At 45.1% G+C, this 25453-nt stretch overlaps 1 protein-coding gene across 2 annotated transcripts in view; it reads left to right on the top strand.

Moving 5' to 3' along the window:
• Positions 1–907: 907 nt before the first annotated feature.
• LOC138807673 (helicase ARIP4-like) overlaps positions 908–25453 on the top strand; it is a 62227-nt gene continuing 37681 nt past the window's right edge. Inside the window, exons 1-2 of one of the 2 annotated variants that reach the window (XM_069993444.1) lie at positions 908–1086; positions 18117–18365. In XM_069993444.1, the coding sequence (XP_069849545.1) occupies positions 18227–18365 (139 nt within the window). In that variant the 5' untranslated portion in view covers positions 908–1086; positions 18117–18226. The remainder of the gene's footprint in view (positions 1087–18116; positions 18366–25453) is intronic. The other variant, XM_069993445.1, reaches the window with a different exon arrangement.

The following is a 25453-nucleotide window of genomic DNA, read 5'->3' as shown; positions in this document are numbered from 1 at the left end:
GGAATCAAACCTAGCGCTTCATGCATGCTAGACAAGCACTGTACTACTAAGCCACATTCACAGCACCTTTTTCTTTTCTTTCTCTCCTTCTCTTCCCTCCCTCCGTCCCTCCCTGTTCTTTTTCTTTCCTTTCTTCCTTTTCTTTTTCTTTCCTTCTTCCTTCCTCCCTCCCTCCCCATCTCTTTCTTTCTTCCTTTCCTTTCTTTCTTTCTTCCTTCCTTTCTTTTTCTTCTGGGGATTGAGCCCAGGACATTGCACTTGGTAGCCAAACACTTTGCCACTGAGCTACATCCCATCCCATGCCTTTCATTCTGTATCCGTCTACTTATAAAAATTTCCAAGTTTTTTTTTTTATCATGTTAAAGGAGAAGACAGATTTAGATAGCCCCTCCTATATCTTCTAATCTTACAATTTACCACCCAGAAGTAATTGTGAAGAGAGAGGACCTTTTCATGGTGTGTGTGTGTGTGTGTGTGTGTGTGTGTGTGTGTGTGTGTGTGTGTGTGTGTGTGCTTGTACTGAGACTTGAACTCAGGACCTGGGCACTGTCTGGGCTTCTTTTGCCCATGACTCTCCACCACTGAAGTCCCAGCTCCACTTCTGGCTTTTTTGTTTTTTTTTTTTAGTCTCTTGAACTTTCCTGCTCGGGCTCCCTCCAAACCACAACCCTTAGATCTTAACCTCTCACCGGCTCCCCGCCCTAGGCTCTTTCTTATCTCGGGAAGAACTTCCAGAGGCCAGGAGAGAGGATCTTCTAAACCAGTGTATCCACAGCGGAACTTTCCTCTCGGGGGACAGGTGGTTTCCATCCGGAAGTGCGTGTGCACGGACCAGGAGGCGGGGCGGGGGGGAACGCTTTCTAGCGCGGACCTCCAGCGGAGGCTGTTAGCGCCGCCGCCGGAGAAGACCGACGCTGGGCTTAGCCAGCCAGCCTGAGGCGTCCGGGGCCTGGCTGGCGGCTTTCCCGCCTCAGCCGCCGTCGGGGCCTCCGCCGCCGCCTCCGACATCATCCAGGTGGGCGCGGCGGAACGTGAGGGCCCTCGGTCCTGCGGGGGCCGGTGCGGCCCGGATCGGGGGAACGGAAGGTGAGAGAGCCGGTGCCGGCCCCTTGTCTCTCCTCCCCGCCCCCCCCCACCACACACACACACACACGCGCACACACGCACACGCGCGCACACAAGCACAGGGCCGCAGGGACCCCGCAACCATGGGGACACCCGGCCCCCCCCCTGGGGTGCATCGGACTTAGGGCAGCAAGATGCGGGGAAGGGGGGGGTGTCTGGGGGACTTGGGCCTTCAGGGGCTTCGGTTCTGATCTGGAAAGCTCTAGTGGTCGGTGGGTTGCGGGAGGGAGGGAGGGACGGAGGGAGGGGGGTGTCTTAGCCTCGACCTCGGTGTGAAGCGGGGTTAGGGGCGGGGAGGGGTGGGGGGGGGAAGCTTACAGATTTAGGGACGAGAGAGTCCGGGAAGAGAGTCCGAGCGGCCCCCGAGAATTCTCCAGTGTCTGTGCGCTTCTCGGCGCTTTTCATAACAACGGGCAACCCCAGAGCTTGATCCTGAAGCGGGGTTGGAGTGGGGTGGTTGGGGGGGGGGGAGTGGGAGACTGGGGTTGGGAATTGGCGAGGCCTCCTCTGGGTGCCTGGTCCCAAGTCCGTCCGTTCCCCCTTCCCCACCCCCCCTTACTAAGCACACACACACACACACACACACACGAATTTGTCAAACTTAAGGTGAGGGGTGGGGAGGGGGGTGTGTGTGGGGGGGATGTCGGACTTGGTTGGGGAAAAGAAAGCTGGAAAGAGTTTGAGCAATTCCCTGAAAGTCTCTTTAGGTGTGAAGAGTTCCCGAGTAGCCTGCAAAGCGCGTAGATTTCCCCCCCCCCCCCCCCACACACACACCGTGAAGTAGCAACGTGCAGGGATTTAGTGTGGGCTGTGTCAGGCCGGTGTGGGAGTTGTGATTTTTGGGGGGGATTTTTAGAAGAGGGTTTTTGGGGTGGCCCGGTGAGGTTAGAACAACAAAAAAAAAAAAATCAGTTCTCGGTGGGTTGTCGAAGTGCCCATCTGGGACGTGAATGAACTTGGTGGAGTGGGCTTCTTAATAGAAGAGTGACCTCTTCCTGCGGGGGAGTGGGTGACTCAGAATTCCTGTCGTTGGCTGGCAGATTTTAGCTAACTATTTGTGCCTGGACTTTTGAGGGAGATGAGGCTCTTGGAGGAGGTGTGGGGGGGGGGGAGCTGCTTGTTCCTGAGTGGCAGATAAGGTGGACCTTGCTTTGTGTGTGTGTATGCGCGCCAGTGGTTGTCATGAACAACATTTTAAGAAAGGAACGTCTTCAGATTCAAAGCTTTCTTTCTTTCTTTTTTTTTTTTCCTTTCCTCCCTTGTTTTTGAATTGTGACTCATACGTTCTTTTTAGCACTGTGGCTACTGTTTGTATTGGTAGGCAAACTTAGACACTGTAATTATATGTATATTTTATATATATATATATATATAATATATATATATTCTAGAGGTGTCCTGTCCAATTCTTATAAATCTAAAGTAATTTTAAAAGGCTTCAGTAGTTTGCCTGCCATTGTTTTAATGCGTGTGACTCCAGAAAACAGTGGATTGTTGAATACCAGGCAGTGATTAATTCAGATCTATTAAAACTTAGTGACTGTCATCTCTGCCTCCCTGTTATCTCAAGGGACATTATGATCACTAAAAGTGTCACTCAGCTCCAGTGAACTTGGTCTGTACAAACTGTCATCTTGTGACAATTGGAAGCCTTGAAAAGCAGTGTGCAAACTCCCAATTCTGATGGCTTCAGCTGCATGCCACAACCCTGTGTATATTATTCAGGCAAAAGTTGGTGTGCTGTGAAATTAAAGGGAAACCCACATGAAGAAAACCAATGTCAGAATCATTGTATCTCTTGAGTTCACTTAGAATTTATTTTAGGTGTTTAGGAAGTGCTGCCTAACTGGAGATTATTATACATTTTCTGGTGAGATAGGAGGTAATTTCTTAATTTACTTGTACTAATATTCTAGTTATTTTAGGGATTCTTTTCCCTTTAAGCTTTAAACACTATTTCTCTCCAGAGATTTTTCTCTTTTAAAAGTTTTCTACCTTAAGTCATTTCGTTTTGTTTTTCAAAGTCCAGGGTTTGAATTCAGGACTTCATGCTTGCAAGAAAAGTGCTCTACCCCTTGAGCCACAGCATCACTTCTGGTTTTCTGATGGTTCATTGGACATAAGAGCCTCACAGACTTTCCTCCCTCGCTGGCTTTGAACTACAGTCCTCAGATCACAGCCTCCTGAGTAGCTGGGACTACAGGTGTGAGCCACTGGCGCCCGCTGTTCCAGTCCTTTTTGCTCTACTTGTTTTTGAGATTACGTCTCACTTGATGACCCCACCCAGCCTGGATTGAGGTCCTAGTGTTTATGCTTCCTGCTGTAGCTTTTTGTCATTGAGTGGGGGGTATGGGGCTGTCTCATGAACTTAATTTTTTTTCCTCAGGCTGGGCTGGAACCTTGATTCTCCTTATCTCAGTTTCTCACTTAGCTTGGGTGGTAGGTATATGCTACCATATTGATATATTGATTGAAAAGAGGATATCAAAAAAAATTCTTTTGCCCAGGGTAGCTAGGATTGTCAGTGTATGAGACACTACTGTTCAGTGTTACTGGGATTTGAGCTGGGACTTTGTACTTGCTAGGAAGTTGCTTTACCACTTGAGCTACACCTCCAGTCCCATTGCTTCTTTCTTAAACTTGTATGTGTTGCCTTATGCCAGGTACTGTTAGGTCTCTTGTTAATGGTGATATTTTTGACATTTTAGTCCTGCATAGTTTTGAAGTAGCCATATACCTGTGAAGGAAAGTGATACATGCATAGCACACTTTTAAGTAAAGCCATTAAGTATGCTCATTTTGATGAGTGACAATTGCTTATCTTCACATTTCCAGGTAAAGAGCTGGTTTTTATTGATACGGTATTGTTTTGTAGAATTTCATTTAATAAACCTGTTAAGTATCTAAATTCTGTTTGTAGAAAAGCACAGGGTAGGGGAGGGAATATCTTGATTATATGTGTGCTTCAGTGAGCAGTGATTTACAAATAATATGGATGTGTTCAGGTTTTTTTGGAGGGGGGACTGGTACTAGGACTTGAACTCAGGGTCTTGCTCTCACTTGGCTTTTTTGCTCAAGGCTGGCACTCTACCACTTGAGCCACACTCTACTTCCATCATTTTTTTTATCTGCGATATCGGTTTGGGCAAAGAAAGTAAAAACTGGTTCATGTGCTGCTTTTAAGGCAAAATGATTACTAGAAAGTGGTTTTAAGTGCTTCTTTGTGTCTGTGTTTCTGGGTGTGTATGTGTGCGTGCGCACAGGCATGCACATGTGCCTGTTCTGGGACTTGAACTCAAATTCTTATCCTCAAGGCTAGCACTCTTACCACTTGAGCCACAAAACACTTTCAGCTTTTTCTGAGTAGTTTATTGAAGATAAGAGTCTCACAACAGGGCAAGAGTCTCACAACAGGGCTGGGAAGGTGGCTCAGTGGTAGGGTGTTTGCCTTGCATGCATGAGGTCCTGGGTTTGATTCCTCAGCACCACATAAGCAGAAAAAGCCAGAAGTGGCGCTGTGGCTCAAGTGGTAGAGTACTAGCCTTGAGCTGAAGAGCTGAGGGACAGCACCCAGGGTTCAGGCCCCACTACTGGCAAAAAAAAAAAAAAAAAAAAAAGTCTCACAATAGACTTCCAGACTGATCTAGCTTCAAACCACAATCCTCAGATATCAGCCTCCTGAGTAGCTAGGATTATAGCATGAGCCACCAGCACCTGGCTTTTGACTGCTTCTTAGTCAAATGGGTCAGCTTCAAAAAAATCTGGAAAGGGCTGGGAATGTAGCTTAGTGGTAGAGTGCTTGCCTAGCATGCATGAAGCCCTGGGTTTGATCCCTCATTATCACAGAAACGGAAAAATCCCAAAGTGGTGCTGTGGCTCAAGTGGTAGAGTGCTAGCCTTGAGCAAAAAAAGCTCAGGGACGGTGCCCAGGCCCTGAGTTCAAGACCCATGACTGGCTAAAATAAAAAACAAAAAATCTTTGAAAGACATGGGGGGGGGTTAGAAAAAATCTATGAGTTTGATACACATGTGGAACTGTCACAGTGAAGCTTCTCTCATAGAAGAGTTGCCCTGCTCAGTGGAAAGAGCATGGTCTTTGCGCTTAATCTACTTTTGCCTTTCACCTTTTCTGTTTTCCTTCCTTCCTTCCTTCCTTCCTTCCTTCCTTCCTTCCTTCCTTCCTTCCTTCCTTCCTTCCTTCCTTCCTAACTCTTTTTCTTTCTCTTTCTCTCTTTCTTTTGGAGGAAGTTTTGCACTATACAGTCTAGGCCAGCCTTGAACTCTTGGTCTTCCTCTGCCTCCAGAGTGCTGGGATTATAAGCTTCGTTACCACATCTGGTCCATTTTGCTCAGATTTTGTCTCTGTGGGTAGGCTCTGAGCTTTTTTTTTTTTTTTCTTCCCCCATCTATAAAAGGGTTTAGTGTACCTTTTTTTGTAAGTTGTAATGAGGACTGGGTATGAGGGCCTAGTTCTTTGTGAACAGTTATTACTGGCTATTTATCGTTAGTGTGTATTACTATACAAAAGCCACTATTCTCTAGGGTTCTAATAGTAGGAATGTAGTTGGGTGCTAGGTGGGTTAGTAGTTTTTGTTTTGTCGGTCATCGGGCTTGAACTCTGGGCCTGGGCACTATCCTTCCAGTTTTCTGGTGGTTCACTGGAGATAAGAGTCTCACAGACTTTCCTTACCTGGGCTGGCTTTGAACTGGTTCCTCAAATCTCAGCCTCCTAAGTAGCTAGGATTACAGGCATGAGCCACCAGTGCCTACCTAGGTGGGTTAGTAGTTTTTGTTTTGTCGGTCATCGGGCTTGAACTCTGGGCCCGAGCACTGTCCCTTAGCTCTTCAGTTCAAGGTGAGCACTCTACCACTTGAGCCACAGCACCACATCTGGTTTTCTGGTGGTTCATTAGAGATGAGTCTCACAGACTTTCCTGCCCATGCTGGCTTTCAACCATGATCCTTAGATCTCAGCCTCCTGAGTACTAGGATTACAGGCGTGTCTTTCTTTGGGCACAGTGAACATTCCCAGTGACATAGCATTGGATTATGGCAGGCAGCTTTGTGTTCTGTGAGATGAAGACATCTCTGTAGCCGGGCACCGGTGGCTCACACTTGTGATCCTAGTTACTCAGGAGGCTGAGATCTAAGAATTGTGGTTTGAAGCCAGCCCAGGAAAAAAAGTCCCCATGAGACTCTTATTTCCCATTAATCACTCAAAAACCAGAGGTAGCACTTGGGGCTCAAGTGGCAGAACACTAGCCTTGAGCACATAGAGGCTCAATTTCAGTGCTCAGATCCTGAGTTCAAGCCTCATGACTGACCCCCCCCAAAAAAAAAAAAGTTTATGTAGTTCTGATGGCATTAGAGACCTAATCCAGGAGAAATTGGTTGTTTCTTTTCTTCTTTTTTCTATTTTGTTTATTATGCTGGGCCTGGACTTGAACTCAGGACCTAGGCACTATCCCTGAGCTTTTTGTGCTCAAGGTAGTACCCTACCATTCTGAGCCACAGCTCTACTTCTGACATTCTTTCTTGGTAGTGAATTGGAAATCAGAGTCTTTGGGGCTTTCCTGCCCAGATCTTGGCCTCCTGAGTAGCTAGGATTGCAGGCATACGCCACCAGTGCCCCGCTATCTGAATGTAGTGAGAACAGCCAAAACTGGGTCTTTGACCTCCCTCTACTGTCATTCTCAGCCCCTCTGTTCAAACTGGAAAAAACCTGGACCACAAATAAGAAAGAACTTGGAGGGCTGGGAAAGTGGCTCAGTGGTAGAGCACTTGCCTTGCATGCATGAGGTTCTGGGTTCGATTCCTCAGCACCACAGAAGCAAAAAAAGCTGGAAGTGGTGCTGTGGCTTAAGTGGTAGAGTGCTAGCCTTGAGCTGAAGAGCTGAAGGACAGCGCCCAGGCCCAGAGTTCAGGCCCCATGATGGAACGAGAGAGAGAGAGAGAGAGAGAGAGAGAGAGAGAGAGAGAGAGAGAGAGAGAGAACTTGGACTGAGGAGTTAGAGTTCAAAGTTAGGATTAAATTCTAAGACTCTTTAGTTAGGTATAATCTGGAAAGGTCACTTACCTCTTTAAACTTTCGATTCCTTATCTGTGTAATAAGGACATAACCTTCAGAAAATAGGATGTTATCTTGAAGATGCCTGGAGAAAATAGATAAGCCACTTAGCCATTGTCTCTTTCCGTCTAGAGCCCTCCCTAGGTGACAGGTGCGTGGCTGCGGGGAAGTGAGCGGAGTTCTTGTGGGGTCTCCAATTGGCTATTGAAGTCTTACTAGTTTATCTTCTTAAATTCTACCATTCTTTTCTTTCTTCTCATTACCACTATTATAGTTGAAATTCTTATTACCTTCTGCCCTAAACAGCTTCTTCTATCTGATCTTTTAAAATTATTTTTAAGGGTTACTATAAAGATGATGAGGGATTACAGTTATATAAATCAGGTAATGAGTAGATTTCTTTTTGGACGATGTCATCCTTTCCCTCACCCTTTCCCTCGGTCTCTCTCAGTTCTTTCCCTTCCCCAGCCACAAGTTGTATAGTTCATTTTCCACATGGTGTCTGCTGGGTGTATCTGATTCTCACCAGACTACTACTACTACTACTACTTCTTCTCCTCTTCCTCCTCCTCCTCCACTTCCTCCTCCTCCTCCTCCTCCTCCTCCTCCTCCTCCTCCTCCTCCTTCTCTTTCTCCTTTTTCTTCTTTTTCTTTGTCAGTTATAGGGCTTGAACTCTGGGCCTGGGCACTGTCCTGTGCTCTCCAGCTCAAGGCGAGCTCTCTACCACTTGAGCCACAGCAACCACTTCTGGTTTTCTGGTGGTTTATTGCAGTCTCAGGGACTTTCCTGCCCGGGCTGGCTTTGAACTGAGATCCCGAGGTCTCAGCCTCCTGAGTAGCTAGGATGACAGGCATGAGCCACTGATGTCTGGCCAGATTTCCAGTTTTTTTTTTTTTTTTTTTTTTTGTCAGTCATGGGGCCTGAACTCTGAGCCTGGGCGCTGTCCCTCAGCTCTTCAGCTCAAGGCAAGCGCTCTACCCCTTGAGCCACAGCGCCACTTCTGGCTTTTTCTGCTTATGTGGTGCTGAGGAATCGAACCCAGGGCGTCATACGTGCAAGGCAAGCGCTCTACCACTGAGCCACCTTCCCAGCCCCAGGGTTCTTTTTTAAAATGAAAATTTAGATGATGCCATTTTCCTGTTTGAGATTCTACAGTGTCTCCCAATGGGAGCAGAGGGTCCTAGGGAAGATTTTTGTGGAGACAGACATGAAAAGAGCTCAGCACGTCTCAGTGGTATAATTGTTATGCCTGCCAACGTTGTAGACAGACAGTGGTGTTAAGTGCCACATATTTGCCAATCTTTGCTTAGGACAAAGTTCAGATTCCTTTGCAAGTCCCCAGGACACTGCATGATCAAGATCTGGCCTATCCACTTTTCATCGCTTACATTCTCTTCATTTGCTCCCTCTTCCCAGCCTCCAGCCCCATTTAACTGAATGACTTCATCTCTCTCTTTTTTAAGGCGCTCTGTTGTTTCTTCTTTTCTTTTTCTTTTTCTTTTTCTTTTTTTTTTTTTTTTTTTTGGGTCCGGTCGTGGGGCCTGAACTCTGGGCCTGGGCGCTGCCCCTCTGCTCTTCAGCTCAAGGCGAGCGCTCTACCACTTGAGCCACAGCGCCACTTCTGGCTTTTTTCTTATGTGGTGCTGAGGAATTGAACCCAGGGCCTCAGGCATGCAAGGCAAGCTCTCTACCACTGAGCCACCTTCCCAGCCCCTGGTCAAGGGTCTTGAACTTGGGCCTAGGCGCTGTCCCTGAGCTCTTCAGTTCAAGGTGAGCACTCTACCACTTGAGCCATAGTATCACTTCCGGTTTTTTGGTGGTTAATTGGAGATTGGAGTTTCATGGACTTTACTGCCCAGGTTGGCTTTGAACTGTGATCCTCAGATCTCAGCCTCCTAAGTAGCTAGAATGACAGGTGTGAGCCACTAGTGCCTGGCTGAGCTTTTTTTTTTTCAGTCATGGGCCTGAATTCTGGGCCTGAGCGCTGTCCCTCAGCTCTTCAGCTCAAGACTAGCTAGCTGAGCTTTTTCTTAATGCAAGAATTACAAGGGCTGGGAAGGTGGGCTCAGTGGTAGAGTGCTTGCCTTGCATGCATGAGGTCCTAGGTTCGAATCCTCAGCACCACATGAGCAGCAAAAGCTGGAAATGGTGTTATGGCTCAAATGGTAGAGCATTAGCCTTGAGCTGAAGAGCTGAGGGACAGGGCCTAGGCCCAGAGTTCAGGCCCCACGACTGACAAAAAAAAAAGTGGTGCTCTACCAATTGAGCCACAGCTTTTTGCTAGTTACTTGGAGATAAGAGTTTCATAGACCTTCCTGCCCAGGTTGGCTTTGAACTGCAATCCTCAGTTCTCAGCCTCCTGAGTAGTTAGGATGACAGGCATGAACCACCAGCACCTAGCTAAGGATCTCTTGACAATGTGGTCCTTGTGTGAACTATTTTAGCCTTTATACTTTCCATTTGCTGTAATGAAGTTTGGCCTTGTCTCCATTGGATATATTGAAGGGTGGGGTGGTGGTAGGATATGTACGGTGGGTATGTATACACACACATAGGTTAGTTTTCTGTCTTTCATATTATTTTCTACCTACAGAAATGGGGTTTTCCTGCAACAGAGGGTTTTCCTCTTAGTTGCAAAATCTGTAGCTTGGGCTTTACCCAAACTGCATATACTTTTCTCCAGAGAAACTATAGCAGTATTAGTTTGAGGAAAAAACAAAACAAAACTTTTTTTTCCCCTTACTTCACTGTATTGGCTCTAGGTCAAGTATGCACTTTGCTGCCAAACTTATTTTTTGCTGATATTCAGATGTTGCTCTTGTCTCCAGTATTTATGTCCAATGTTAAACTTACAGGGAAGGTTTATATAACTGATTCAAAGTGCTTTGAATCTTATGCTCCCTTATTTCTACAATACCGACAAGGGGTGTGAGGAGGAAAAGATGGAGAGGGGGGAGATACATAGCATCCTAGACCTAGCCCCCAGAGCCAAACAGAGGTTGCAGTAACTTGGGTCATAAGGTGACAGTGACATTTGTAATCTAAATAGATTGCATAAGTCTCCTTAGAAGATTCTCAGAACTGGGTCACATCCTCACCTAGAAGGGCAAGCTGGTGAGTCCAATTCGCCTGCTTGTAGAATGCCATTTGTTTATGACCCTGGTGCTGTCTAGAGCCTTCCAGAGACAGCCCACGTGAGATTTACCCAGCGCCTGCTGGGCTCAGGGGAACAGGGAAAGACATCCACCCCTTAGCCAGAGACCAACCAGCCTGTCTGCCTTGGGGATGCTTTGGGAGGCTTAATTAGCCTTTTTAACCTGAAGTCATTGTGTCTGAAAGGAGAGGATGTGTGTTACCACCTTGTCTGATTAACAATAGGCAACAGTCAGATAGTATTTTAAAGCTGAACTTTGAAACAAGTTATTTTTTATACTTGTAAATGTTTACATCTTTGGAACATTAAGAAGAGAAAAACCACTGTCTTCCTTAGTACTTTTAGCAAGTTACTTTGCCAGGTGTGGTGACCTATACCTATAATCCCAGCACTGGGGAGACTGAGGCAGAAAGATAGTAAGTTGGAGCTCAGTCTGGGCTACAAAGCAGTACTCTTGTGGGGGATGTTATTTTCTAACAACTAAGCTCTTCATCACAAATATCCTAAGGACATTCTCTTACATAATCACAGCTCAATTCAAAGTCAGGAACTTTAGTATTGATACTAAACTGTTATCATTCTGCATCTATATTCACTTGTATCAGTCATCTCCAGAATTAACCTTTATAACTGTTTAACTGTTTTTTTTTTTTTTACCAAGTCCAAGATCTCACAACTGCTTTTCTGCTTTTAGTCTCTGTCTCTGTCTCTCTGTCTCTGTCTCTCTCTGTGTGTCTCTCTGTCTCTGTGTCTTCTCTCTCTCTCTCCTTTTTTTTTTTTGTCAGTCGTGGAGCTTGAACTCTGGGCCTGAGTGCTCTCCCTCAGCTGTTTAGCTCAAAGCTAGAGCTCTACCACTTGAGCCACAGCACCACTTCTGGTTTTTCTGGTGGTTTATTGGAGATAAGAGTCTCATAGACTTCCCTGCCCAGCCTGGCCTTGAAGGCTGTCCTCAGATCTCAGCCTTCTAAGTAGCTACCATTACAGGCGTGAGCCACCAGTGCCCGGCTTCTCTGTCTCTATTTCTCTCTCTCTAGTAGTAGGGCTAGAACTTAGGGCCTCATGTTCCCACTTAAAAGAGCTTTGATTTGTGAAATACTGCTTTCATAAAGCTTTTAAGATTTTGTCCAGCAGGTAGATTAACTAGATACAGAGAAGTCTGCCCCAGAATGTTCACAGCTGTTAAGGATAAACCATTATATCCTCTGTACACAGCGTTTTTTTCTGAGTTTGATTACTAAACTGAGCTGAGGGCCTTACACTCTTGACTGCTGTTTTCCACTCAAGGCTGGCACTCTTATCCACTGAGCCACACTTCCACTTCTGGGTTCTTTTTTGCTGGTTAATTGGAGATGAGTCTGCGTTAGTTGGCTTCAAACGTGGTCCTCAGATCTCAACCTCCTGAGAAGCTAGAATTCCAGACTGAGCTGTGTGTGATAGCACTCTCAGGAGAGGGTGGAACATCAGAAGACTCTTGTCTTTTGGGAGTGGGGGGGAATTGGTGATAGGGAACTTGAAGGGTACACTGAGCATGAATTTGGCTTCGCTCTAAACTTCTTCATCGAATGGTACAGCAGCAGTTAAAACTGATGTGTTTTTAGGCAGTTCTAGACTCATGGCTGGCTTAGGATCAAACAAGCCTGGGAAAGTGAGCTACTGTGTAGATACTTGTCTTTGTAATCTCCATTCTAGGAAGTTAAAGCTGGGACTCAGTTTCCCTAAGTGCTGTGATAGAGCTTGTGCTTAGCGTGTGCAAGGCTCTGGGTTGCGTAGTGAGAAGGATGTAAGTCCGTGTGCTCACAGACTGAATGGTAACAGGATTTCTTCTTTGTGTGCTTTCTCCCTTCCCCATATTTTGTAGGCAAGGGCTGGCCAATAACCTCAGCCTTCCCAATGCAGCCATCATGCTTATCTAGGGTACAGATTTCTTGACTGCATTTTGTAAACATGTCTCCAGTGCCCCTAATGCTTGGTGCTGATTCCCTGGGTTAAGTTCCACTCTATTGCTTTTTGGAAAGAGTTGTCTATAGTGGTCCAGTGCCTTAAAGTCTTGAATGTGCTTGTTTACTCTTGCTTTTTTTTTTTTTTTTTGTCTTACATTGCAGCATGCCAAGAGTGTCATTCTATTTCCAAATAAAATATGTTGAACTGTGTCAGTTTAGTTCTGTTTGTACCTCTGTGATTTAGGTTATGACAAATACAAGCCATTTGGGCACTGGATGTTTGAAGTGCACATTCAGTGTTGTTGGAACAATGTCTTCATCTTGTACAAGAAACATTATTAAACTTTCAGCAATACTCAGTGACTTTCTACCAGACTGCAAGAGTTATATGACTATTCAGTGGCTCAGTACTGTATGTGACTGAACTGTATTTTTTCCTTGTCTTTGAATTATATAAATTCAAGCTAGTAATTTTCCTTGGAGAGGTACTGCTCAAAGCTTTGGATTGAATGTTTTTTTTTTTCTTTCTTTCTTTCTTTCTTTTTTTTCTTGTCAGTTGTGGGGCTTCAACTCTGGGCCTGGGTGCTGTCCTTTAGCTGTTCAGCTCAAAGTGAGTGCTCTACCACTGAGCCACAGTGCCACTTCTGGTTTTCCTGGGCTGGCTTTGAGCCTCAATCCTCAGATCTCAGCCTCGTGAGTAGCTAGGATTATAGGTGTGAGTCACCAACGCCCAGCTCCATTTCTAAAACCATTTTCCCTTATAAGTTACATCAAGTCTGGGGTTATATTTATATTCTTCATGGAAAAAAAACTAATCTGTACTTGCTGTGGAATTGCTTTGAAGTCATTTTAGGAATTTAATACTACTCAAGTCACCAGAATTAATAAGGTCATGCAGCTTGGAAAAGGATTTTTTTTTTCTTTCTGAGACAGGGTATGGCTGTATAGCCCAGACTGGCTTCGAAGTTACCCTCTTTTAGATTGCACGAGCCGTCCTGTAGTGATGAGATCATTTGTGTGCACCTGCAGTCTTAGAATTTCAGTTGGACTATCCAGAATGGTTGTGTGTATGTGTGTGTATGTGCTTTCTGTGTGTGCTCTCCACCTCCCTCGTCCTTAAAGGCTCTGTCTGTATGACTGATTCCACTGACTCTTGGCCAAGCACTGCTCTGTAGGCAGGTGTCTTTAAATTTAGCAGGGCAAAATGACCTTTTTCCTTTACTCTCAAGACTGCTGTGAGAAACTGGGCTGGGATTAGCTGTGGGTTTCTTCGTAATTATAGCCTCCTTTTTAGCAAAGCCAGTATATTAAAGTAGACTTACCAACTTGCTTAGGGGTTGAAATTTTGCTTTTCATACTCATTATCTTTAGAGTTCTTTTAAATAGCTAGTTCTCCAGTTTCATTAAAATAGAATTTGATTCCCAGAATTTGCCTTCTGGGATCCCAGGTCCTTAGTAAGGTAGAGTGCAACCTATAATCACTTTCTAGTTTCTCTGTGTATCAGAGGCAGAGATTCCTCATTGCAAATTGAAGCCGTATTTCACATGGAATAGGGAGGAGATGAATGTTTTCCTCTTTTCCCCTTATGGCTACTAAGAGCTAAGCAGAGACTACGGTTCCAAATAGCTGGAAAGATACATTGTAACATCTTTGTAAATAAATTTAGTGACCTATTGCAGGCAGGGTAAGAGAAAAATCAAACTTGATGAAATTGAAGAACTTCCTTGTTATAGTTTTTTTTTGTTGTTTTGTTTTGTTTTGTATTGTTGGTTTGGGGTTTTTTTTTGGTTGTGGGGCTTGAACTCTGGGCCTGGGCGCTGTCCCTCAGCACTTCAGCTCAAGGCAAGCACTCTACCACTTGAACCACAGTGCCACTTCTGGTTTTCTAGTGGTTTATTGGAGATAAGAATCTCACAGACTTTCCTGCCCGGGTTGGCTTTGAACCATGATCCTTAAGTCTCAGCCTCCTGAGTAGGTAGGATTATAGGTGTGAGCTACCCGAGCCTGGTTTGTTACAATCTTTTAATTAATACATAGTAATTGCACATATTTATAGGGTATAATGTGATAATTATACTGTGTAGAATGTACAGTAAGTTATCTTTAAATATTTATCATTTTCATATTATGAGCTTTGAAATCTTTTAGTATTCTGTACCAAATTGCTGTGAACAGTAATTACCTTGCTGCACTGTAAAGCATTAGAACTTTCTATTAGAACTATATTCTGTTACTTGTTATATACATTCCTTCCTCTCCATCCAACCTGCATCCTGTTTTAATTATCTGCTTTCAAAACTTTTTTTTTTGTGCCAGTCCTAGGGCTTGAACTCAGGGCCTGAGCTCTGTCCCTGAGCCTTTGTGTGCTCAAGACTAGTGCTGTACAAATTGAGCCCCACAGTGCCACTTCCAGCTTTTTCTGTTTATGTAGTACTGAGGAATCAAACCCAAGGCTTCATGCATGGTAGGCAAATACTCTACCACTAAGCTATATTCCCAACCCTTTCAAAACATTTTGAGTAAGGGGATGGATCAATATCTCTCAATTTCATAGTAAATGGGATAGTTGAATGTTAGTTGAATGTTTAATTGACACTTCTCAGGAGTTTGGGCTGAATTTATTTTGAAGCAGTTTGTTAACTTAGGTTACATAAAAGGCTTTTACTGTTTAAGTAATTGTCATTCTACTATCACATTTTCTTCTCTAGAATGACAGGCATTCAGATTACCTGAAGATGTCTGCTAATTATAAACTGTTCCCCAGAAGTGGAGCCTTTTCACTCCAGACTAGTAGTCTATCACTTTGAGCCACAGCACCACTTCCAGTTTTCTGGTGGTTTATTGGAGATGAGAGTCTGATAGACTTTCTTGCTTGGGCTGGTTTTGAACCATGATACTCAAATCTCAGCCTCCTGAGTAGCTAGGATGACAGGAGTGAGCCACCAGTGCCCAGCTATGAATCTATGAATGCTCACTTCATATGCTAACCTTCAGTTATAGTTAGCTCCCTATAAATGGTGAGAAATAAACTTCACTTTTTTTTGGTTGGTCATAGGACTTGAACTCAGAGCCAGGGCCCTATCCCTGAGCTTTTTCACTCTACCACTTTTAGGCCCAGCGTGGCTTCCAGTTTTCTGATGGCTAATTGTACGTCTCATGGACATACCCAGACTGGCTTTGTACTGTGATCCTCAGATCTCAGCCTCCTAAGTAGCTAGGATTACAGGTGTGAGCCACCAGCACCTTGTTAGCTAGACTCAATTTCTATTAACTCCAAGCAGTCCTGAACTGATTTACCAAAACCTTTCAGTTTGCTTATTCTTCCTTTGAGCTTTTATTCAGAAGATAGATTTGTTTCAAACCATGTAAAAATTTTAGTAAGAGAGTTCAGTTCTGGAATAGTTTTTGTTAGAGAATTATACATGGATTATTTATTTATTTATTTACTTATTTATTTATTGCCAGTCACGGGGCCTGAACTCTGGGCTGGGCGCTGCCCCTTGGCTCTTCAGCTCAAGGCTAGTGCTCTACCACTTGAGCCACAACGCCACTTCCAGCTTTTTCTGCTTATGTGGTGCTGGGGAATTGAACCCCAGGGCCTCATGCATGCAAGGCAAGCACTCTACCACTGAGCCACCTTCCCAGCCCCATTGATATTTATTTTGTGATAATGGAGAAATTTAAGTATGACCTGCTTGTTGGTGTGTTTTAATGGCAGTGTTTATTGTGAAATAGTGACTCTTTTCTTCCCCTTTTATTATAAAAAAAAATAATGAAACATACAGAAGAATGGGAAGAATTTCTCAGTGAATCTGCAAGTTAAGATTTTGCTGTATTTATCACAGAACTCATCTAGCCATGTTTTTGCCTTGGGATGGAGGCTCCCCTAAAAAGAAATAATCTCTATAGCTAATGGCAAAGTGAGGCGAAAGAGGGTAGGAGGGGAGGGCGAGAGGGGGCTGTGCATAGTTCCTGATAGAGAACACTCAGTGGAGCCTGAGGGCTCGAATGAGAAGGAGCAAATAACCTGGGTGCAGGACTTGCTTCTGCTTCTACACTAGGAGGACCGTTCCCATCTACGTTCCTGCCCTTACAGGTTTGCTGTTGGGTCAGGAAGTAAGACCAAATAAGGTAAACTTCTTTACTAGGCAAGCCATATAGGCCATTTAAAGCTTGAAGATTCATAGCGTGATTGGTGTGGTTAAGGGAGTTCAGAAGAGGAAATAGGATTCCTGATGTCTAGAGCAGTTGAAGAACTGGAGTTGGAACTGGACCATTGCTAGGGCTGAGGCAGACCCTGACAACAGACATGACCATAGGGACCATTGGGGCCTGCACCTGAGACTCTGCATGCTTATGGAGAGCAACCGTGTTCGTGTGTGTGTGTGTGTGTGTGTGTGTGTGTGTGTGTGTGTGTGTGTGTGTGTGTGTGTGTGTGTGTGTGTGTGTGTGTGTGTGTGTGTGTGTGTGTGTGTGTGTGTGTGTGTGTGTGTGGTAAAGAGCCAACTTAGTATTATGCTCACCTTGGGTCCTCAGCTCCATCCAGGCCTGGGCCCCCTTGCATTCCTGGAGTTCCCTCCATACAGCTGGCCCCTCCCTCTCTCTGCCCAGACCCACCTGAGCTCCCATCTACCTCACTTCCTATCCTCCAGACCCTGCTGCTACCTGGATGATGACGGAGGCCACGTGCTCCCCCTTGGGGGAAATATGGCCCCTCTAATAAAAATCTTATAATAATCTTTCTCCTGAAACTACCTGCCCCTGTGTGGTCCCCTGGGATGGATGTGTCCGATCCTCTTTCACCTATTTTTTATTGTTATTATGAAGATGATATACAGAGGACTTAAAGTCTCATAAGTCAGGTAAAGACTTTTTTTTTTTTGATGGTGGTGGGGCTTGAACTCTGGGCTTGGGCGCTGTCCCTGAGCTCTTCAGTTCGTGAGTGCTCTACCACTTGAGCCACAGTGCCACCTCCAGCTTTTTCTGTGTATGTGGTACTGAGGAATCGAACCCAGGGCTTCATGCATGTTAGGCAAGCACTCTACCACTGAGCCACACTCCCAGCCCAAGAGTACATTTCTTTTTAGACAATTTCACTCTTCCCTAGCTTCTCTTAGAACCTATTTCTTTTTTTTTTTTTTTTTTGGGGGGGGGTCCGGTCGTGGGGCCTGAACTCTGGGCCTGGGCGCTGTCCCTCAGCTCTTCAGCTCAAGGCTAGCGCTCTACCACTTGAGCCACAGCGCCACTTCCAGCTTTTTTCTTTTTGCTTATGTGGTGCTGAGGAATTGAACCCAGGGCCTCATGCATGCAAGGCAAGCGCTCTACCACTGAGCCACCTTCCCAGCCCTAGAACCTATTTCTTATACTCTTGAGTCCTCTCAGTCATTCCCCTTCTAGAACTCCACCCTTGATACTCAGATTCTGCCCAAACCACAGTCCTCCAAGAAAAATATGTGGGCTCCTTCCTTCCTTCTGGCTTTTGCTCATTGAGAACATCCCTGATAACCTCTGTCTAAAATAGCAGCTCTTCTCCACACTAACCTCTCTCTCACACACTGTATGTGTTTCTCTTCTTCCTGTCCAGCCTAAAATAGTGTGTGTGATTGTAAATACATATACCTGTATGGCTAAATGTGTACGTAGATAAGGGTACAGGGAGATGATGTTCAGAAGCAGGAAGAACTGAACAAATATTTGAGAATTCTTAGGTGTATGTCTCCAGGGAGCATACTTATAGAAGTTGATACTTGGATACAGTTAACTTGCTTTGTGTATATAAAAAAAAAATCCCCAGGAAATTCATCATAAGTATCTTTTTCCTTTGAAAGATTTGGGTTTCTAAGTGAAACCTTGGCGATTCCAATGCCTCTTGTCCTCCATCTGGGACCCCTGCAGTGGACCATGAGTCGGTAATGCCCAGTGAAGACTTCTGGGAGCCATGTCAGACGAATCTGCCTCAGGGAGCGATCCAGACCTGGACCCGGACGTGGAGCTGGAGGATGCGGAAGAGGAGGAGGAGGAGGAGGAGGTGGCAGAGGAGGAACATGACAGGGATGACGAGGAAGACCTGCTGGATGGTGAGTATCTCTACCAAGTGACAGAGGTGACCTTACCTTTCCTTCCCATGGAACTTCAAGGGTGTGGTGTTGGGTTTCCTAGATCATCCATAGTGAGAAGATGCTGAGTAAGAACTTAGCGACATTGAACTCATTATATGCTCATTTCTAAGAAGTGGATGACTGTTGACAGAAACCTTGTTTCAGTGTTGGGAGGGTCTTTAGTATTTAGCTCATCTTTGACAGTTTTACAGATTCAGTCCAGTGGTTTAAAAGTGGTGTCACACAAATAAATTTTGTGTGTGTGTGTCTGTGTGTGTGTGTATCTGTGTGTGTGTGTGTGTGTGTGTGTGTGTGTGTGTGTGTGTGTGTGTGTGTGTGTGTGTGTGTGTGTGTGTGTAGATATATATCTATATATCTACATATCCGGGTGCCGGTGGCTCACACCTGTAATCCTAACTACTCAGGAAGCTAAGATCTGAGGATCACAGTTCAAAGCCAGCCTGGGCAGGAAAGTCCATGAGACTCTTATCTCCAAAAAGCCAGAAGTGGTGCTATGGCTCAAGTGGTAGGGCACTCAACTTGAACTGAAGAGCTGAGGGACAATGCCCAGACCCGGAGTTCAAGATCCATGACCAAGAAAAAGTAAAATAATACAAATAAAAGTGCTGTTGACATTCCCAGATTAAGGAGGAGTCAAGGCTAAGAATACAGCCTGGAGTATGGACCCTCCAGGTAGATATAAGGGTGACTGAGTGGCCTGTGAGTCTTCTAAAATTATACTTATAATCCTGGGCAGAGATTTTGTTTTTTCGAGACAGGTTTATAGCCCCAGAGAGAGCTAAATATCTTCAGTGCTGCCCTGCTTCCTGGCCAGTTGTGGTGATGGTTAAACTGCCCCTACGGGGCAGGGCCTGCCGCTCCAAAGCTAGAAGGCATCCTCTCGACGCCCCTTATGTAGTTTGCTCAACTTATGCCTTCCTTTGACAGATTTTTGCCCCCATCCTCTTCCTTTCATTCACTAGATAGCACTGGGATTTGAACTCAGAAACCTGTGCTTGCTAAGCAAGTGATCTACCAGCTCAGACTGTTGTACCTCGGCCCCTTTTTAGCTTTCAGTTTATTTTTTCAGATAGGGTCACATGTTTTTCCTAGGACCAGCTTGGGATGGTAATCCTTTACCTCCTATGTACCTAGGATTATAGGCATACAATACCATGCCAGACAATTTTTTTTTCTTGGTGCCAGTACTAGGGTTTGAACTCAGGGCCACATGCGCACTCAGCATCTCAGCTTTTTTGCGCAAGGCTGGTGCTCTACTACTTGAGGCACACCTCCAGTTCCAATTCCTACTTCTTTGTTTTTGTTTGCTTTGTCATTTGTGGGGCTTGGTCTCAGGGCATGGGCACTATCCCTGAGCTTTTTTCACTCAAGACTAGTGCACTACCACTTGGAGCCACAGCTCCACTTCCAGTTTTTCTGGTGGTTAATTGGAGATAAGAGTCCTACTGACTTTTTGCCTAGGCTAGCTTTGAACTGTGATCTTTAGATCTCAGCCTCCTGAGTAGTTAGGATTACAGACATGAGCTAACAGCGCCCAGCTTTTACTTCTTGAAGTGGTATTTAACCTTTTATTTTAATCTTCAGTATAATATTAGGTTATCTAATATCTGAAAAGCCGTCGGTGCTTCTCAATTCTGGCTTTTCATGGCATAGGATCTAGTTGTTTTCAATGCTGAGTAAGGAATGGGATTTTATTCGTAATACCACTGACCCCATTGCATTGGACCTTGACCATTAGCACTTGATCTGAAGAAGCCTAGTGTGTATGTGTTGTAGTAACCCAGTGGTTTTTTTCATTCCTTGATAACCCCCACTTCTAATCCTGAATCTCTGGCCTTTAGAATGTTGTCTCCCTGGTCCTGACCACAGCAGAGAAATATTCCCACCCCAGTGATCTTTGAGCATCTGTAAACCACGACTATGTGTGGTTCTGACCTATACAAACTCTGCCCCACTGTAGGTCAGGGCTGCTCTCGGTCCTCCCAGGGCAAGGCAGTCACGGCCAGCCAAATCTCCTTGTCACCTTCATGCCTCCATGGATTTTCCCACCTCCAAGGTCATTACATTGGTTCCCTGACCATGCAACTCCCTTTGGATGGAACCGGACCTTGGCCAGAAATTCCCTTGTTAGGTGAGTGCCTCGACCCTCGGGGGAAGGCTGCTGAGAGATCTTCTTCAGTCCCGACGTTCCCCAAGTCTCCCCTTGAGCATCTGTTTCCTGAGACAGGAGTGTATTGGCGGGGGCTTCCTTGCGATGCCATATGGGACTTTTTTTCTTTCTGTCATTTGTAGAGATTGGACTCAGGGCATGAGCAGCACTGTCCCTTAGTTTTTTCACTCAAGGCTAGTGTTCTCTCACTCAAGGCTAGTGTTCTATCACTTTGAGCCACAGTTCCACTTCCCAGTTTTCTGGTGGTTGGTTGGAAATAAGAGTCTCACAGACTTTCCTGCCTGGGCTGGCTTTGAACCGTGATCCTCAGACCCAAGCCTCCTGAGTATCTAGAATTCGAGGCGTGAACCACCAGCACCTGGCCATCTGGGACTTCTTTAGGAATCATGTGGGTTAAGCGTTTGTGGCCACTTATCTATCTTACCTGTCTTTGGGTGTTCGCCTCTTGTTCTTTTTGCCTAATTTTTACCAACATGGGTCAGACATCTGGGTTCCTTACAGCCACTGGTGGATGGCCTCAGCGGGCTGGCTGCTGGGTGGACAACCCCTCCCCCCCCCCACACACACACACAGGGGAGGCGCCCTGAGGTGTTTCAGTGCCCTGTGGTCTTCCCGCCACTTTGACAGCCTGCTCGTGGATGCTGAGCATGCCATGAATCTTTATAGAGTTACTCAGAAATCTTCCAGAAGTAAGTCTCTGTCTTGTCTTCGGTCCACGTGTTTTCTGTATTCTAGGGATCGATCCATCTGAAACAGAAATCTGTTCTGTAGGGCCGGCATCTCATAGGCCATGTGGTTAGACACTGCCCAGCATTTGGTGGGCTAAGGTAGGGTTACAAACTGCCAGGCATAGGCAGTAGGGAGATTGGCTTGCTGAGTGGGAGTGGCAGGCCCGCTCATCAGACTTAAGAGATGAACTGGGGACTCACTAGGCCCTAACTCATCCTTTGGTTTTTGTCTTGTTCTGTTTTTAAAATTGGTACCAGTTCTAAATGTGGATTCTTGTTTTCTGTAGTTTCTGTTGTCTATTTGGACATCTCTGGAGGAATAAAAAGTTCCAGCCTCTAGTTGGGCCCAGTATGTCCCCCTATCTTTGTGGCAGCTGGGGCATGGATGGTTGCAGGCCTGGTTCGGTCCTCTAGCAATCCAGCAAAAGAGACTGCTGCTGTAAGCTTGGTCCGGACATTTGCCTGATCCTGGCAACGTAAAAATAGTTGTAAAGCGCTCTTGTCTAAAATTGGATAAAATATAAAGTCAGACCAGATTAGTTCCAGGTGACCCCTACTCAGCCTTCCTCCAACTGAACACATTCAAAAGGCCAATTGTTAAAATGCCTTATTAAACAAACAGGTCTTGGAGAAATAAGGCCCAGCTAAAGTTCATTGTTATGCTAATGCTTAGAGAAATGAAGCCCAGCTAAAGTTCTAGTTAAAAAGTTTTGTCTTATTCATTTTTGTGAGCTTTAAGATCTTTGTGCACAACTGTGTTTATATGAGTCTGTATATGTGTGTGAACGTGTTCAAAAAACTCTCAGCATGCTACAAAAAAAAAAAAGGTGAAAAAATTGGGTGGGTTTATACCTACCAAAAGGTAAAAGGTATGAGTTTAAACTCCAAAAAGAAAATCAGGTTTGGGCATTTGAAAGCTCTTTTAAGGATCCTCTAAGTTTAAATCAAGAAAATCTGGTATTTTAATGCAGAAGGCTGTATAATCAAAAAGGCATTGAAACTTGGAATTCATTTCCTTCCTGCTAAGTGAGGAATAAGGAGGGGATAAGTGTTAGAAATTTAAATGTAAAGGTTTATCACTGCCAAAGACTTTGTTCTGTCTAGAAAACTGCTTGGGTTTCTCAGTAAAAAGGACAGGAGCCAAGTGCCAGTGGCTCATGCCTGTAATCCTAGCTACTAAGGAGGCTGAGATTTGAGGATCTCGGGTGAAAGCCAGCCTGGGCAGAAAAGTCTGTGAGACTGTTATACCCAATAAACCATGCAGAAAACCAGAAGGGGAGCTGTGGCTCAAGTGGTAGAGTGCTTGCCTGGAGCTGAAGAGCTGAGGGACAGTGCCCAGGCCCAGAATTCAAGTCCCATGACTGACCAAAAAAAAAAAAAAAAAAAGACAGGAAAACAGGTCAGTGGGCCTGTCTTGGGGGCGGGGGGGGGGGGGGGGGCGGTAAGGAGATGCAGCTCAGCCAGTCCACGCATGATGGCACAGGGCCTGGGGGAAGTCTGTGCATGGTGGAAGAGGGTAAGCTGGCACAAAGGCAGTTCATCTAACCTTTAGGAATGGGATGGGTATATGCCCGTTTAGTAGGAAGGGCTGGGTATCTATCTTCAGCCTATTTTCCCTGCCTATGGACATTGGATTGGTATTTCTAAAACTGCCCCTTGGGATATAAAGGAAGGTTTAAAAAGGTTTATCTGTGTACTGTAAGTTGGTTTCAGTGCCATTTTGTCATTGATGCAGTTTAGAAAAAGCAAAAAGATGTTCTGAGATTCCGTTTTTTGTTTTGTTTTTGTCAGTTGTGGGGCCTGAACTCTGGGCCTGGGTGCCGACCCTGAGCTCTTCAGCTCAAGGCGAGTGCTCTACTACTTCAGCCACAGCACCACTTCTGGCCTTTTCTGATTATGTGGTACTGAGGAATGGAACCCAGGGCCTCATGCATGCAAGACAAGCACTCTACCACTGAGCCACCTTCCCAGCCCTTGTAATTCTTGCATTAAGAAAAAGTGCAGCCAGGCACCAGTAGCTCACATCTGTAATCCTAGCTACTCAGGTGGCTGAGATCTGAAGATCATAGCTCAAAGCCAGCCTGGGCAGGAAATTCCGTGAGACTCTTATCTCCAATTAACCACCAGAAAACCCGAAGTGGTACTGTGGCTCAAGTGATAGAACACTTGTGTTGAGCTAAAGAACTGAGGGACAGCGTTCAGGCCCAGAGTTCAAGCCCACAACCTACAAAAAAAAAAAAAAAAAAAAAAAAAAACGATAAAAAGAAAAAGCTCATTTGAGTTCAGAGGTTTTCTAAGGTAGTAACTCATACTGCAGGGGGGAAAAATGGCTATTTTAAACAGGGTGGAGAAAGGTTAAGGTGTAACCCAGTATTTCAAAAGATTATTTTAATACAAATTAAAGTGGCTTTGAGAGAAGGGAAAATTGGTGTCCTCTGGGTAAAATTTAGGAGGTACAGGAGAGTGGCTGCCTTCTTAGACAAAGGGAACTTAAAAGTAAAATTGTCGCCGGGTGCTGGTGGCTCATGCCTGTAATCCTAGCTACTCAGGAGGCTGAGATCTGAGGATCGCGGTTCAAAGCCAGCCCCGGCAGGAGAGACCGTGAGAATCCTATCTCCAATAAACCACCAGAAAACTGGAAGTGGTGCTGTAGCTCAAGTGGTAGAGTGCTAGCCTTGAGCTGAAGAGCTGAGGGACAGCGCCCAGGCCCAGAGTTCAAGCCCCACGACCGACAAAAAAAAAAAAAAAGTAAAATTGTCCTGTTTGTTTCAAAAGTAAAGAAAGGAAAAAAATTAGGACTACCAAAATGATTGTTTAATTGCTATTCCAGTTTGCCTTGCAGGATCATTGTAACAATTACAGGCAGGCCTACAGAGGACAGATGATTTTTACAAGTTTGTCAGATGTAACTTTGGTCCTTAATAAGTTCCAGGTAAGACCATGCTTACTTAATGACCGCCTTGTTGCTTTTAATTGGAGTAAAGTGGCCTTTTTGTACAGACTCATTGATCTGAGAATTGTGGTGCAAAGTCAGCCTGGGCAGAGAAAGTCCTTGTGAGACTGGTCAGATCAGAGTGCTGGAAGGAAGAGGTACTAGAGCTTAAAGTGGCAGAGCCCTAGCCTTGAGCTGGAGAGCTTAGAGACAGTGCTCAGGTCCTGGTTCAAGTCCAGCAACTGACCAAAGGAAACGCCAGTGAGACATCTTCTCCAGTGTGGAGAAGATGCTCTTGGGACCCTGACAGTGATAGAGAGCATCCAGAGTCAATTAAAAGCCCCTGCTCAGATGGTGGAAATGGTGTCAGGTCCTGGAGTCACATGTTTGGCCCTTCAAAAAGTAATCAGAGCTGGGTACCAGTGGCTCATGTTTGTAATCCTAGCTACTCTGGAGGCTAAGATCTGAGAGGATCGCAGTTCAAAGCCAGCCCAGAGAGGAAAGTCTGTGAGACTTATCTCCAATTAACCACCAGAAAACTGGAAGTGGCTCAAGTTGTAGAGGGCTTTCCTGGAGCTGAAGAGCTATGGGACAGTGACCAGGCCCAGAGTTCAAGCCCCACGACCAACCAATAAAAAATTCAGAGCCAGGAGGGCATACGAAGCATGTCTTTCCAATGCCCATGTCTGCCTACTTTGTAATTGGGCAGGAACTTGCCAGTCGTCTGCAATTGTGAGTTATAAAAACTTAAGGTTGTCAAATATGGGGGATAATTTAAGAATCTTAGTCCTCTGTATCTGTTCAAAACCCTAACTGGCAATAATTTTGGCCGATACCAGCTACATTTGTTCAGGAAAGGAAGTTTGTAAACTTTAGATTGTACCTCTATTGAGATCTTTTTAAAGGCCTGTACAGGTAACTTAAGTATTGTAATAGTCACAAGAGGTCAGTTCCCCAAGTAGTCAGAAAACAGGTTACACACACACAAAAAAAGTCTGTACAGTTGTTAAAAGTTAAATACTGTATATAATTTCCAGTTTGGAGTAAAATATTGCTTGTAATGACATCTGATCCTGGCGACCTCTTTTGTGAAATAGGTAAGGTAAGAGTTCCTGGCTAGGTAGGGTCAGCAGCCCTGAGTCAGCCTGAAGAAATTAGAAGATGCATCTTCGCCCATCAACACCTTTAAGATCAAGGGACCAGAGTCATTTTTAGA

The sequence above is a fragment of the Dipodomys merriami genome, unplaced genomic scaffold, assembly GCF_024711535.1.
Source record: "Dipodomys merriami isolate MVZ:Mamm:240054 unplaced genomic scaffold, mDipMer1.0.p SCAF_427, whole genome shotgun sequence".
NCBI classification, from domain to species: Eukaryota; Metazoa; Chordata; class Mammalia; order Rodentia; family Heteromyidae; genus Dipodomys; species Dipodomys merriami.
The sequence above is the reverse complement of the archived record's forward strand: the minus strand, read 5'-3'. Positions and strand labels throughout refer to the sequence as shown.